The sequence below is a fragment of the Sebastes umbrosus genome, chromosome 20 (genome assembly GCF_015220745.1).
Source record: "Sebastes umbrosus isolate fSebUmb1 chromosome 20, fSebUmb1.pri, whole genome shotgun sequence".
Classification (NCBI taxonomy): Eukaryota; Metazoa; Chordata; class Actinopteri; order Perciformes; family Sebastidae; genus Sebastes; species Sebastes umbrosus.
Genome location: NC_051288.1, coordinates 5,806,565 through 5,820,506, shown reverse-complemented (window position 1 = coordinate 5,820,506; position 13,942 = coordinate 5,806,565). Strand labels below are relative to the sequence as shown.

General features: G+C 42.5%; 1 protein-coding gene across 17 annotated transcripts in view; it reads right to left on the bottom strand.

Annotated features, from left to right (window-relative positions):
• Positions 1-1,429: 1,429 nt before the first annotated feature.
• The window catches only part of mrtfab (myocardin related transcription factor Ab), a 49,614-nt gene continuing 37,101 nt past the window's right edge, over positions 1,430-13,942 (bottom strand). For 11 of the 17 annotated variants that reach the window (XM_037755082.1, XM_037755084.1, XM_037755086.1 and 8 more), the window contains 13 exons: positions 13,010-13,155; positions 12,357-12,521; positions 12,080-12,151; positions 11,738-11,922; positions 10,899-11,070; positions 9,296-9,679; positions 8,188-9,180; positions 7,489-7,695; positions 7,319-7,399; positions 5,108-5,248; positions 4,860-4,952; positions 3,055-3,118; positions 1,430-2,964 (listed from right to left, as the gene is read on the bottom strand). In XM_037755082.1, the coding sequence (XP_037611010.1) occupies positions 2,408-2,964; positions 3,055-3,118; positions 4,860-4,952; positions 5,108-5,248; positions 7,319-7,399; positions 7,489-7,695; positions 8,188-9,180; positions 9,296-9,679; positions 10,899-11,070; positions 11,738-11,922; positions 12,080-12,151; positions 12,357-12,521; positions 13,010-13,155 (3,260 nt within the window). In that variant the 3' untranslated portion in view covers positions 1,430-2,407. The remainder of the gene's footprint in view (positions 2,965-3,054; positions 3,119-4,859; positions 4,953-5,107; positions 5,249-7,318; positions 7,400-7,488; positions 7,696-8,187; positions 9,181-9,295; positions 9,680-10,898; positions 11,071-11,737; positions 11,923-12,079; positions 12,152-12,356; positions 12,522-13,009; positions 13,156-13,942) is intronic. The other 6 variants (XM_037755078.1, XM_037755092.1, XM_037755093.1 and 3 more) reach the window with 4 other exon arrangements.

The following is a 13,942-nucleotide window of genomic DNA, read 5'->3' as shown; positions in this document are numbered from 1 at the left end:
TGTGGGATTTTTGTAATTTATATCTGATTACATGTAGAAATCAGTGACAAAGTTTTCAATGTTGCTGCTCATTTCTGCTGGCTACCATTCTGTTTGTAAGGTTTTACTACCTCAAAGCCTTTCAACTATAGTCTATCTTTTTTCGATACTATGTAAAAAAAAAAGTCATAGTATAGTATATTGAGATCATAATAAGCCATACTATACCATACTATGAATTTTTTCGACATACTATACTGTGACTTTTGTTTATTTTTTCAACATACTATACTATGACTTTTTTTAACATTGCATACTGTGAGTGTTTTCACTTACGACATACTGTACTATGACTGTTTAAAATTGTTTCGACATACTATATTATTACTTTTTTTTTTTTTTTTCACAGACTATACTAAGACTTTTTGTCAACATATCAAACTATGACTTTTTAAAAAAAAATGTGGACATACTATACTATGACTTTTTTTTAAAAAAGTCATAGTATAGTATGTCCACATTTTTTTAAAAAGTCATTGTATAGTATGTCGAAAAGTTAAAAAAAAGTCATAGTATAGTATGTCAGAAAAAAAGGTCATAGTATGTAAAAAAAAAAAAGGTCATAGTATAGTATGTCGAAAAAAGTCATAGTATGTCGAAAAATGTAAAATAAGTCATAGTATAGTATTTCGAAAAAACGTTATAGTATGTCAAAAATAACGTCATAGTATGTCGAAAAATTTAAAGAGTCGTAGTATGTCGAAAAAAACGTCAGTATAGTATGTAAAAACATTTTTAAAAAGTCATAGTACAGTATGTTGAAAAAATAAAGTCATAGTATAGTATTTCGAATTTAAAAAAAAAAAAAGTCATGGTATAGTATGTCGAAAAAAGTCATTGTATAGTATGTCGTAAGGGAATCAAACTTCAGACTCTGGAGTGTCTGGGACACCCGAACTTGAAGTTGGAAGTCATGTTTTGGATTTTGGAACAGCGGCAGAAAAATCATGGCAGCAAATGAAGTTTTCCTGCATGCAAAAAATGCAGGTCCAACCTTTGTTTTCTCAACATTTAACTATAAAAGATAAAATACCAGCATATAATCTAAAAAGGGGTAATTTCACATTTTTATGTCCACTGTCAGTTATCTGTCCTGTGTTTGGTTCTGACCATCTAACCATCCAGATGGCTTCTAAATGATGGTTTGAGACAGATTTCTTTACAATGGCTCCCTCTTGTGGTCTTTCTTTTTATCACCAGGATAAGGCAACTTAAACCCTAAAATAACGGGAGCAGGTCATTAATGATAGTAGTAATAAATAATTAAGTAATGAATAAAGCAAGTGCAGATGTAACTCTTTGTGAACCTATTGTTTTTTTTGTCTCATATGTGACACTTTTTATTTTATATGTTCATCTGTTGTGACCATGTAAAAGAAAAACAAACATCTTTTGAGTTTTTATAATATGTTTATTTTTTTACACTTTTTTTTCTTTAAAAAATGACAAGGTCCAAGTCTTTTTGGAAGCCCCGCCCTCACCCTATGTTCCCCAGCCGGCTAGCTCGACTCTAAAGCAACCAGCAAAGAAAAATAGTCATATGGACAATTGATAATATACACCCCATATACAGCAATACATAGTGGTCTACCATAATGTTACCAATAATACGCAACCTCCAATGAGGCTTCAATTCAAACTGTTGCCACTGATATGGTTCATTTCAAAAGCAACTTTCAACCAATGACGGTTGTGTTTTTTTGACTAGTGTGGGTGGGGTCCAGGTTGCCACGATGAGGTGACGAGGTCACCCCATCGACGGCTCAGCTGATCGACATTACGCATGGTGGCTTTCATTCAGCCTCAGACAGTGTTAAGGTTCGACTGTTGACCCAAACACCCCCCCGCCATTTTAAACCAATCAGATTCAGCATAAGTGCAAAGTTTAGGAGGCACTGACACACACACACTCTGCTATCTGGAGGAGCCCGAGGAAACGTCACAGACAGTCCCTCATCAGCTCTACTCTGTCAAACCGTTTCCAAGAGTTGAAATATTGTATTACAGTGACCTACAACTTCCTGCTGATTCTCTTTTAATCTAGAAAGAAATGGGATTTTATCAGCATTGACTTGAACAGTCTGCTGTATGATCCCTATAGAATTAAGTTTCAAAAAGTCCACTTCAGTTCCACCAAGTTCAAGTCCTTTCTATGAATTTAACTTCTGTGTTCCTTGCTTATTTCATCCTGCATACAGTAACAGCCAGTGAAAGACAGGGCAAACTGTGTAAATGTGTGTGTGTTTTGCATGTGCCAGTGACCCCCCGCAGTGGTAGAGACAGCATAGAAAAGGTTTCTATATGTGCATGAAATAAAGACAGAGTCTGTACACCGTGTGAGCGAGTGTGTGTCCATCTGTGAGCGGGGCTACAGACACGACTCCCAGTGCAGCTGCAGGTCCGGGCTGTCCAGAAAATCGGTGGAGAAGACGCTCGGCGGAGTGTGCGGCACCAGCGGGGCCAAACTCGTCCCTCCGTCGCCGCCTCCTCCTCCTCTACCCCCGCTGGCGCTCCCCACCATCGAGATGTCCAGCCAGTCCATGCTGTCTAGGGTGGGGTCGCCAAAGTCCAGCCCCGTAGAGTGGGGGGAGAAGCCCAGGTCGGACGTGTCCATGGGGGAGGGAGGGTGGTCCAGGATGCTGGGCGTGCTCAGCATTTGGCTGTGGAGGTCGTCGATCAGCGTCAGGCCGCCGTCGGGCTCCACGCCCAGCAGCGGGGCGCCGGTGGTGCTCTCCAGGAAGTCTTCCAGGCGTCCGCTGCCTGTGCAGGGCTCTCCCACAGAAGGCTGAGGGGAGAGGAGGGGCTCCGTAGGGGTGGGGGTGGGAGGGGAGAGATGGAGGGGAGATGGGGGAGAGCATGGGGAGGGCGGGTCGGAGTGGAGAGGGGCGAGGGAAGGGTCCGGGTTGGCCTTGAAGCCGGGGATTTCTGAAGGAGAGGCAGAGAGAGAAAACATGTCATCAGTACAGGAGACAACAAACTCATGATGTCTTTCTCTTTAATGTTTGAGTTTATTACCTCCACTCTTGAGCAGGATGTCAAACAGGTCGTCCATCTGCTGGCTGTTGACGCCGTTCTCTTGCTAAAAGAGAAGAAGATTTTGTTTTTTTTAATTCAGCCACCAATTACACATGTAAACACAGCACCACTGGCTTCTCCACATTAGACAAACATGCACTAAAACACAAACTCCAAATTGTTTTAAACCACAGCAGTTTTTAGTGATTAGTGATTTTTTTCCATGGCACCCCACCTTCCCCACACACGTCATATGAAGTATATGATATTGGGCTATATACACAGTATTTACTTGACTTAACTATATGAACTTAGAGCAACATTAAGTGAAATAATATACATGTATTCTCAATCAAGAAAGGACGTCAGCGGTTTTATGTTGCTGTGCACATTTGCAGATAAATATGCAACACATTTGTTTTCATTTGCTCTGTTCAAAAGCAAAATGAGTTTACATTTTAGGTTTTCATTGACCAAAAAAACATGCACACATTCAGACGCATTTTTAATTTTCTATATTAACCAATCCAGCTGTCTACGCAGACTACTTCAACTCTATTTTTGTTTCTGTTTTACACGCGTAACTACAGTGATTGTGTGTTGGACTCTGACTGCTTCCAAAATGCAAGTGACCGACACTCAACACTGTGCCTGAATGCATCCCGTTGACACAGACAGGACTGAAGCAGCTGCTGCTGGGTGCTCTGCTAACATGCTGCTAACGCTACGCCTCCTGTGTAGTCACAGTGTTAGTCACTTAAATATTGAATATGTATGTTGGCTAACGAGGTGTTTTTTGTGTGGAGATGTTTGGAAATGTAATATAAAAATGTAGATAATGTAAATGTTGCCTTTTTTATTCGATATAATGGTATTAAAAATCAGTTAACATACAGTAAAAACAATTTAATTAATCTTGCGGAACCCACGTTGGGAAGTACTAATCTAAAAGGTCAAATATAATACAACTGTTTTAGTTCTATTGTCTGGTTTTATGTTGTTGTATAGCCTGTATGCAAATAAACTAAAACTAAAGTGCATGTAGAAAGGTGCTAAATACGAGATTGGGAGCATTTCTATTGCCTCAGCATGGCTCTCAGCATGGCTCTCATCATGGCGACGGATGAGCCGGTGGCTTGCAGCTAACGGTGCTAGCACCGCTAACAGTGAAAACAACAGCAAAAGTGCTGACAGATCTAACAGTGTTAACCTAAGGGGGTAACTGGAGGGTGGATGCTACGCTTCTGCAATGATGCCGTCGGTTTGGACGCTGTTATCAGCAGTAACCGCCGTATGAGAGCAGTGAAGAGCGGCGGCCGTGAGCTTACAACACACACAGAGAGAGTGACTTCATTCTCTGCTCAGGTAGACTTTACTCCACTATATCTTTACATAGCAAATAGTTGTTTGCTTCTATATTAATGCCTTGTATTTCGTCACTTTTTCTACCTGCAAATGTCTCACATCTGAATGCAACAAGTTTACAACCACTCTCCGGTATACATAGATGCGTTTCACATAATGTTTTCAGTAAGTAGGAAACAGAAATTAATTCCGTGAAATACCTGAACATTTTTTCTTTTAAGTCAAACACAAATGGAAAACGTATTCACAGTCGAGCATTATCACACAGTAAATCCAACACCACCGCAAACTCTCTGCCCCAAATTTTCCAACTGCCTTCAGTTCAGTAACATGAGCACACAGCTCAGTGAGAGAAGCTAAGATGGAAAATGGAGGAGCAGACAGAAACAGAACAACACTAAAGGACAGATGGAAAAGAAAAGACGTGCTGGAGGACGTACTTTGGAGCGCTGAGTAGGAAGGGAGGTGTTGGGTTTGGGAGAGGGAGGGGTGAACAGTGTGTGCCGGTCATAAGGCGGACACACCTCCTCTCTCTGTAAGGATGAAGTGATGGAATGAAAAGAGAAGAGAAGAGAGAAGAAACAAGGAGAAAAAAGTTAATGAAGTCGGCAACATGCCTGAGCGGTAGAGATGACATGATGATGGGAACTGTCGGGGGCGGAGGAGGAGGAGGGGGGCGGTGTCTTACCTTCAGAGATGAGATTAAGTTGCTTTGGCTTTCACTGTCTGACATGTCTTCAAAGAAAGGCTGCAGGTTGGGCGGAGCGGTGACTGACTGGCTGGGTTGTGGGACGCCGTTGGTGTCCAGGTGCAGCCCTGCCTTCTGTCCCTGAGTGAGGAGAGGGACAAAGACATATTTAGACTGGACAACAGCAGCAGACACCAAATATGTTTGATAATAAACTGTGACTGGCTAGTAAAGTCTCATCTCTGAATAACAGGCTGCTGGTTCACATTTCATCAGTCTACAGTCTGTTTGATTTTAAACTGGGTTAGTGGCGACACCTTGTGGCAGGAAGACGTTACTGCTGGGAAGATACAGACAATCCTGGTGATCTACAATACTGTGTTACAGTACAAATATTTGGCTGATGCTTTTGACCAAAGCTCTCCTACACACACACACACACACACACACACGCACACACGCACACACGCACACACGCACACACGCACACACGCACACACGCACACACACACACACACACTGAGGAATTTCGGTCAGTTCAGTGTCTTGCTCAGGGACACTTCAAAATGTGGATGAAAGACGACGGAGATCGAACCACCAATTACAAGCAAAAAACCCTTCAGCCTATAACAGCTGCTAAACTGTCTGGTACATTTATGAGATGATTTCCTCAGTTATGAAACGGTCATAACCTGTTTTCAAACTTTAGACTTATGCATCAATGTATAGTATATTATATTATTATACATTATATATATTAATACATTCAAAACACAGTTGTAAAGCACTTTGCAGAAAAGGTCAAATAAAGAAATCAAGTGAATATGATCAAAAAAACATATAATAAATATAATACATAATGATATAATATCAAAAATATGTATACAAAAATATATATATATATGTACAACAAAACAATAAAAAAAAATAAAACACTAATTATTACAAAAATTAAATAAACCTAAACAAAATAATAAAAGTAAGTACGTAAATTAGTTTTCAGAATATCACCCTTTACCTACAGTGCCGTGAAAAAGTATTTGCACCCTTCCTGATTTCTTATTTTTTTGCATATTTGTCACACTTAAATGTTTCAGATCCTCAAACAAATTTTAATATTAGACAAAGATAACCCAAGTAAACACAAAATGCAGTTTTTAAATGATGATTTCATTTATTAGGGGAAAAAAGATATCCAAACCTACCTGGCCCTATGTGAAAAAGTAATTGCCCCCTAAACGTAATAACTGGTTGCGCCACCTTTGGCGGCAATAACTGCAATCAAGCGTTTGCGATAACTGTCAATGAGTCTTTCACATCGCTGTGGAGGAATTTCGGCCCACTCGTCTTTTCAGAATTGTTTTAATTCAGCCACACTGGAGGGTTTTCTAGCATGAACGGCCTGTTTAAGGTCATGCCACAGGGTTCTTTTGTGACCTCCTGGATGAGTCGTCGATGCGCTCTTGGAGTAATTCTGATAGGCCGGCCACTCATGGGAAGGTTCACCACTGTTCCAAGCTTTCTCCATTTGTGGATAATGGCTCTCACTGTAGTTAATGGCTCTCACTGTAGTTAATGGCTCTCACTGTAGTTAATGGCTCTCACTGTGGTTTGCTGGAGTCCCAAAGCCTTAGAAATGGCTTTGTAACCCTTTCCAGACTGATAGATGTCAATGACTTTGTTTCTCATCTGTTCTTGGATTTCTTACGATCACGGCATGATGTGCTGCTTTTTGAGATCCTTTAGCCTACTTAACTTTGTCAGACAGGTTCTTTTTAAGGGATTTCTTGATTGAACAGTGATTGGTTAGGGAAATTGAACTCAGCTTTCCAAAACATGTGGTTGATCACAGCTAATTCATGATTTAACAAGGGGGGGCAATTACTTTTTCACATAGGGCCAGGTAGGTTTGGATATCTTTTTTCCTTTAATAAATTAAATCATTATTTAAAAACTGCATTTTGTGTTTACTTGGGTTATCTTTGTCTTATATTAAAATTTGTTTGAGGATCTGAAACATTTAAGTGTGACAAATATGCAAAAAAATAAGAAATCAGGAAGGGGGCAAATACTTTTTCACGGCACTGTATATATAGCATTGTTTCATGCTATATACTTATCGCTATATAAATAAACATTAAATAGATAAATAAATGTACAATAAAATATAATTAAAAAGCGGCATTGTGTCATTGACTGAGTGTGTTGTACCTTTTTGATTGGCTCGGCCTCCGGCGGCTCTTTCGATTGGCTGTCTGTGCTGGGGAGTTTACTTGGAGTCGACTGTAACCTCTTTAAAGAGGACAACAAGCAGAGAAAGTTGCAGATAAATATTCCATCACAGATTAAACCCTGTGCAGTCCACTGCAGTTTTACCGTACCTGCAGTGTGATGCGTCCGTTGGGTTTGGCCAATGATGACACTCCGTTCTGCCCGTCTGTGGTTGGACTGGTGAGGGCGATCAGGTAGTGGTTGCCGTTGCTGTCGGTGACCAGCGTCGGTGCGCCATTTGCCTTGAGGAGGTCTAATGAAATGGCCTGAGTTTGGATCTGAGTGCCATTCTGTTGGTTGATGAAGACTGGGGTCGCCTGGAAACGGGAACCAAACAGTATGTTTCAGGGACATTAAGATTTTTCATTTAAAACTTGAATATATTTTATATAAATGAAAACTTCAACATATTAGCCACCACCTTAAAGGGATAGTTTGGGTGTTTTGAAGTGGGGTTGTATGACATAATTATCCATAGTCAGTGTATTACCTAGAGTAGATTCTAAATAGCGTACAATTAAACTGATATTGATTTTTTTATGTGGGTCTTTCTTTTAGGTGGCTAAAATATATTTTGCTGCCGGCCCCGTCCACAGCAGTACATTACTTTGGTCCCGCTCGGTAACTCCTGTCTGCTTCTCCAAACTTGGTGCTCGCCGACTGCCATCTACTGTAGGTAATACACTGACTAAGTATAATTACCTCATACAACCCCACTTCAAAACACCCAAACTATCCCTTTAAGAGGGTTGATGATGTTGGTTTCCATATCAGATATGTTTCATTATGAGGAGCTGATGGGACATTACCTGTTGTGTGGTGACAGCTGCAGTCTGCTGTTGTCTCTGCTGCTGCCTCTGCTGAGCCCTCTGCTGCTTCCTCTGCTGGGCTTGGATCGCTGCAGGCTTCTGGATCTGCACCTGAACTTGCTTCAGCTGAACCTGGTTCTTCTGCTGGCTCTGTTGAACTTGCCCTTGAGTTTGTTTGAGCTGATTCTGCTGCGCCAGCTTCTGCTGACTGAGTTTCTGTTGGGCGAGTTTCTGCTGTGCTAACTTCTGCTGCGCCTGGAGCTGTTTCTGTTGGGTTTGCTGTATGATGAGCTGCTGCAGCTGCTGCTGCTGATGGAGCAGGATCTGGGCTTCTTTCTTCTGCTGTTGTAGCTTTTGAGGGTTCGACATAGCCTCCGCCACTTTCTGCAGTTGCACCTGCTGTTTGGGCTGCAGCATCTGTTTCTGCTGTTCGGCTTGTTGGATCTGCAGCCGATGAATCTGCTGCAGCCTGAGCAGGGTCTCCTGGGAGCACTGCATCGGCTGGGCCGCTTTCTTTGCCTCCGTTACTCCTTCCATGTCCTCCTCGGGCTCCACCTCCTTCTTCACCTTCACCACGATGCCGTTGGGGAGGGTGGGGGGCTGAATGGCCGAGGCTTTTATTAGAGTTTGAAGTTTAACCTCTGGGGATGTTCTGCTCTTCTCACTTCCTTCCTTCTCCGACGCTACTCCTCCTGTCGTCTTGCCCTGCTCCAGCTGGGACCTGAGGGTCTCCACCAGCCTCTGCTTCTGCCTCAGCATCTTGGTCAACTCCTCGATCTGCTTGTCTTTCTCGTGGAGCATCTGGTCCTTGTCCAAGGAGGACGTGTCCATGGCTACACCAGACAGGGGCTCTGGAGGCTGACATGAGGCAGGTGAACGCCTGGAGAGGCTGCATGAGTTCTGGATCTCCTCTTTGACCTTGGTGAGCAGAGAGACGTTTGATGGATGCTGAGGAGATGGGTGCAGAGTGAGCTGGGTCAGGGGAGAGCTCACCTGAAGGACAAAACAAGAAGAGAATGATGTTCAATTATTTGCCAGTGTCTTTAACAAAAAGACAATAATTGGCATCCAATAAACAGGCTTCTTGCTTCACATGCATATATCTCACCATCTCTCCAAACATGTCTCCATTACAGCTTGTCTCATCTGGACTCATCCCAGCCAACGACCTCTCCGACGGAGAAGGGGACACCGGAGGGCTGGAGCTTGTGCTGCCGAATCGCATGACGCGCCCTGGAATCACCTGAGCCAATGATGACAAATCTAACTTAAACCCACACTCTCCCATTTGGTGGTCAGGGGTGGTAGTCCTGGATGGAGAGGATGTAACGATGCCAGCAGCAGAGGTCGAGCCCTGCTGGCTGGCATTTTTCAAAGCCGCCGCGGTGCCACCGTTTTGCTCCTGGTAGTTGCGGAGCCTCTCGATGAGATCGTTCTTGGTGCCGGAGACGGTCAAACCACGCAACTTCAGTTCCTGTTTCAACTCGGCGACCTGGAGGATGAGAAACCAGACCAGTACTCACTTAGCAAGCGTTGACTCAGAGTGAGAGAGAACTGAACTGTAACTGAAAACTAAAAGTGGAGTGCTCAGTGGAGCATACTTTAGTTCAGAGGCAAAAAGTCCTAAGATTAATCTGAGGAGGTCATAAAAGGATTAAAGGCATAAGAAAGAAAAAATGACATGACATGACATGACATGATTATTCTTTTCTGGTTTTTCTTTTTTACTTGTAAAATATCGGACACTGTTACCTCTCCAGGCCTCTGCACATTTTAAAAAAAACTAAAAAAAAAAACGAAACAATCTTAGATGTGACCAAAAATCACTCTTAAGTCAAAGCTAAAGGTTGGGAACCGCTGATTTAGACTGACTCTTGGAGGGCATGTAGGTGTGAAGGGACAGAAAGACTGACAATTTATTCAGCAAAAAAAATAATAATATTGAGTTGCCAAATTTTACGACACATTTTTTAGATGATAGAAATTGATAAAAAAAACTGTGTCTCTTAATCTGTTCCCAAACTTGGACCTCACAGCTTTGAAGCATTCAATCGTTTTAGACTGGACCATTTGTATTGTGCTGCATTCATGTGGCGTCGGAATAATTGGAAAAATTATTTCCCGCCTGGGAAAATTCACGTGACTGCAACCAGAAAAACAACTCTGAGAGTCAGCGAAAGTTCTGGTACACAACTTGCGGAGTTTATGTCACATTATGGAGCAACATGGAAAACAAAAGTAAATGTTGGGTTGATGGTAAGAAACTTTTAATTAATTCCCGTATTTCAAATCCATTTTTTTGGGGGCTTTTTGCTCACATGTAATTTGCGATATGCTAATAGGCTATAACAGTTAGTTGGCATCCACGTAGAGGGACTTAGATAGTCAGAAAAGTAATTATTAATTGGCATTAACCCTGATAACAAGTCAGGTTAAGCAATATTTTAGAGGTTTTAGGGAATGTATTGGTGGAGCAACAAGTCTGGGACAACAACACTAATATAAATCTGCAACAGTGTTAGTGTGTTGTTTAAAACGCTCTGAGCAAAAAAAATACAACCCATCTTACTGGTAGCGTCCGTGTTGTTTCCACATTAAGACTGAAAGCTCATGAACACACCAAAGTCAGAAGAATGACTTCCCGACTCGGGAAATGGGACCGTCCGAGGAGCACAGTTCTGCCACTGCGTAAAGCTGTGTGGTTAACTCACTTTGAACTCATCCAGGTTGGCTGGCAGAGTGCCTGGTTTGGCTCCTCCCACTGCAGTTTGGCTCTGACGGGCAGTCCCGCTCTGACTGGAGGGGGTGTGGTTGGTCGTCGTGGGAACGCTGCGGGATGGGGAAGGGCCAGAGTTGGTTGTGGGAGGCTGCTCATTTGGTGGCCTGATTTGGGGGGGGGGGCAGAAAACAGTTATGTATGAATTTCTTTTGTCCTTCTTTGACATACAGTAGCAGGGAATGTTGTGATTGAGACCAGATCACAGGATCATACAAATCTAATGGTGGTAAATGTAAAAAAAAAAAAAAAAAAGATAACATTATAAAGCTGGCGTATAGAATATTAGAAATATAATATTTCTATTTCCAAAGTTACTTTTCCTAGATCACGTTCCATACAAACCAATGACATCCCCTTTATTTTATTTACATGATGGCCCCTAGTCCTTCAAAGCCAAAAACTATTACTATACTAACTGTTTCATTTGAAAAGCATATTCCATATGTCACACTTTGGAGCTTAGCTGGGACAGACATTCAAAGATGACTTCTGCTTTAATCTCCGGGCTCTAGGGACTCACTCAAGAAACCACTAATGTGAAAGGAACAAACCACAGCAGAAAAGCCTGGGAGCAGACAGGAAGTAATAATGAACACTGCCTGCAGGCTGCGCTGCACAAATGAACTATCAGTATTAACAACTGGTCTAATGTGAGAAAGAAAAAAGAGGGTGTGCAAACTAAGTTGACTGACTCTTTGAATAAAAACCACTGTAGGCAGTCATGCTCACTTCCACACCATACAAACACACACCGTCATGCTTGACACTCACTTGGGAGGGGCGGGCAGGATGGTGTGGTAGTTGTAGTGCTGCTGTTGCTGGTTGAGGATCTGCAGCTGCAGGAAGAGCTGTTGCTGGTGGAGGAGCTTCGCATACGACGAGTCCATCTGGGGCGGACGCTCTTTGTCCGCCTTCTGGTCTGGAGGGATGTACTGGTGGTACTTCAGCTTCTTCACCTACACCCAGGAGACGAAAGGGTTAAGAGGCAACTCAACTCTTTAGTAACTTTTAAAGAGGACCCATTATTCTTTTGTGCTTTTTCCCCCTTTTCTTTAGTGTGTTATATAGTTTTTTGTGCATATAAAAGATCTGCAAAAAATGAAACAAACTGACCTTGGGTTTGCTGTCCTTTGGTTTCTTAGGTCTCTGGGGAGGACGGTCTGAACTCGTCTTAGCCTGAGACTGCTGACAGAAAACCATGAGAAATGGGGTCGGGGAGGAGGAAGTAAGGAAATGAAGAGATGAGGAAGGGTTAGACGGTTATAGCCGCACCACAAATAGAGATTACGGTCAGATTTATTCATAAGTCATCAAATCTGCAGGATGTTCAACTCGAAACAAGGAAATATTTTGTGATGATGGGAAGAGAGAAAAAATAACCAGCATTTACCCGCACCTTGACATGTCCAGTGGAGGGGCGGGAGTTTGTTAAGGTCACCGTCGTCCCGTTTGCCATTTTTGGGAATGGGGAGGAGTCTGACCCGTTCACCTGGGGAGGAGGTGGTGGTGGAGGTGGTGGTGGTGGAGGAGGTGGAGGAGGGGACTGTGTGATGAACTGAGGAGATATTACTGTGGTTAATGGTGCGATCATGTTTATCATCACTTTGTTTCATGACTTACTATGGCATATTCATATAATTTAAAGGTGCAGTGTGTGTGTAGCATTTGGCGGCATCTAGTGGTGAGGTTGCAGATTGCAACCAACTGAAATTTCCCCTGGGTGCCCAGAGTATAAGAGAACTATGGTGACTGGCGCCCAACGAGAATGGCCCTTATCTAGAGCCAGTGTTTCGTTTGTCCGTTCTGGGCTACTGTAGAAACATGTCAGCCTTCTCCGTATGTAGATATAATCGGACTCCTTCTAAGATAACAAAAACACGATTCCTATTTTCAGGAGATTATACACTAAAGAAAAGATACTTTAGATCTCCCTAAATGCTACACACTGTGCCTTTAAACGTTGTTTTATTGGAATCATTTCAAGATCAAGTGATCCTTTTTTGATTCTCTTGATTTGATTTAAAAGGCATCCTGCGATGGTACCTGTGTGGGGGACATGGAACCGTTCTGGATGAGCATGTCAGAGGGGGACAGCTGAGGAACGGCACTCAGCGGAGAGTCGTGATTGGTTAGCTGGTCTGGTGACAGAGCATCACTGCTGTCCTCATCTAAAGACGAGCTCTCTCCCTCTGCAACAGAGGACAAATATTGTTAGATATTTCAGATTCAGTGAAACAACAGTTATTATGGAATCTCGTGTTGGTCTGTTATAAACTTCTGTGGCCAGTAAAACAGCGAAAATGGCTTATGAATTATGGAATGTTCCCAGCCACAGTAGCCAGAGGGCAAAACAATTCAAGTCATGACTTCCTCTCAGTGTGTAACAAAGTCAAACACAGTCATCACTGTGTAGCAGATTGCTAAACAACCTTGACTAATCAAAGAGAAGTTATACAACACTACGTTCTACCATATTTCAAAACAGTACTATGTCCAAACATAGCTGTTGTGTCATTTCTGCAACAGAGCTGTTAGTCAGAAGTTGTGTAGTTTTTATGGGAAGCAACCTGTAGTTACCACGAAGGGTGTGTACACGTATACACGTATTACAAGTGTGTGTAGATACCTGGATGTTGTAATCACACAGCTTAAGGTGTGTTCAGACCAAATGTAAATAAGATCTTAGAGGTGCCGCGATTGCACACAAAGCTCCAACAAATTCAGCAAGCATCTGTCGATAAGCGAGGTGTTCAGTCTGAATGCACTTTAAAGAGCCTGGTGTTTTGTGTTTACTAGTCATCATGAATCTTGTAGGCGTGGTTGTGAGTGTTGCTGCATGTTGTGCAAGTGTGTGTGTGCCTGCATGCTTGTTTGAATATGTGTGTATACATACTGTACTGTGTCTGTCTGTATGGTTGATTGCCTCTTAATGTCCATCTGTGTGTGACTGTCATGTGTGTTAATGCTTGCAAATGT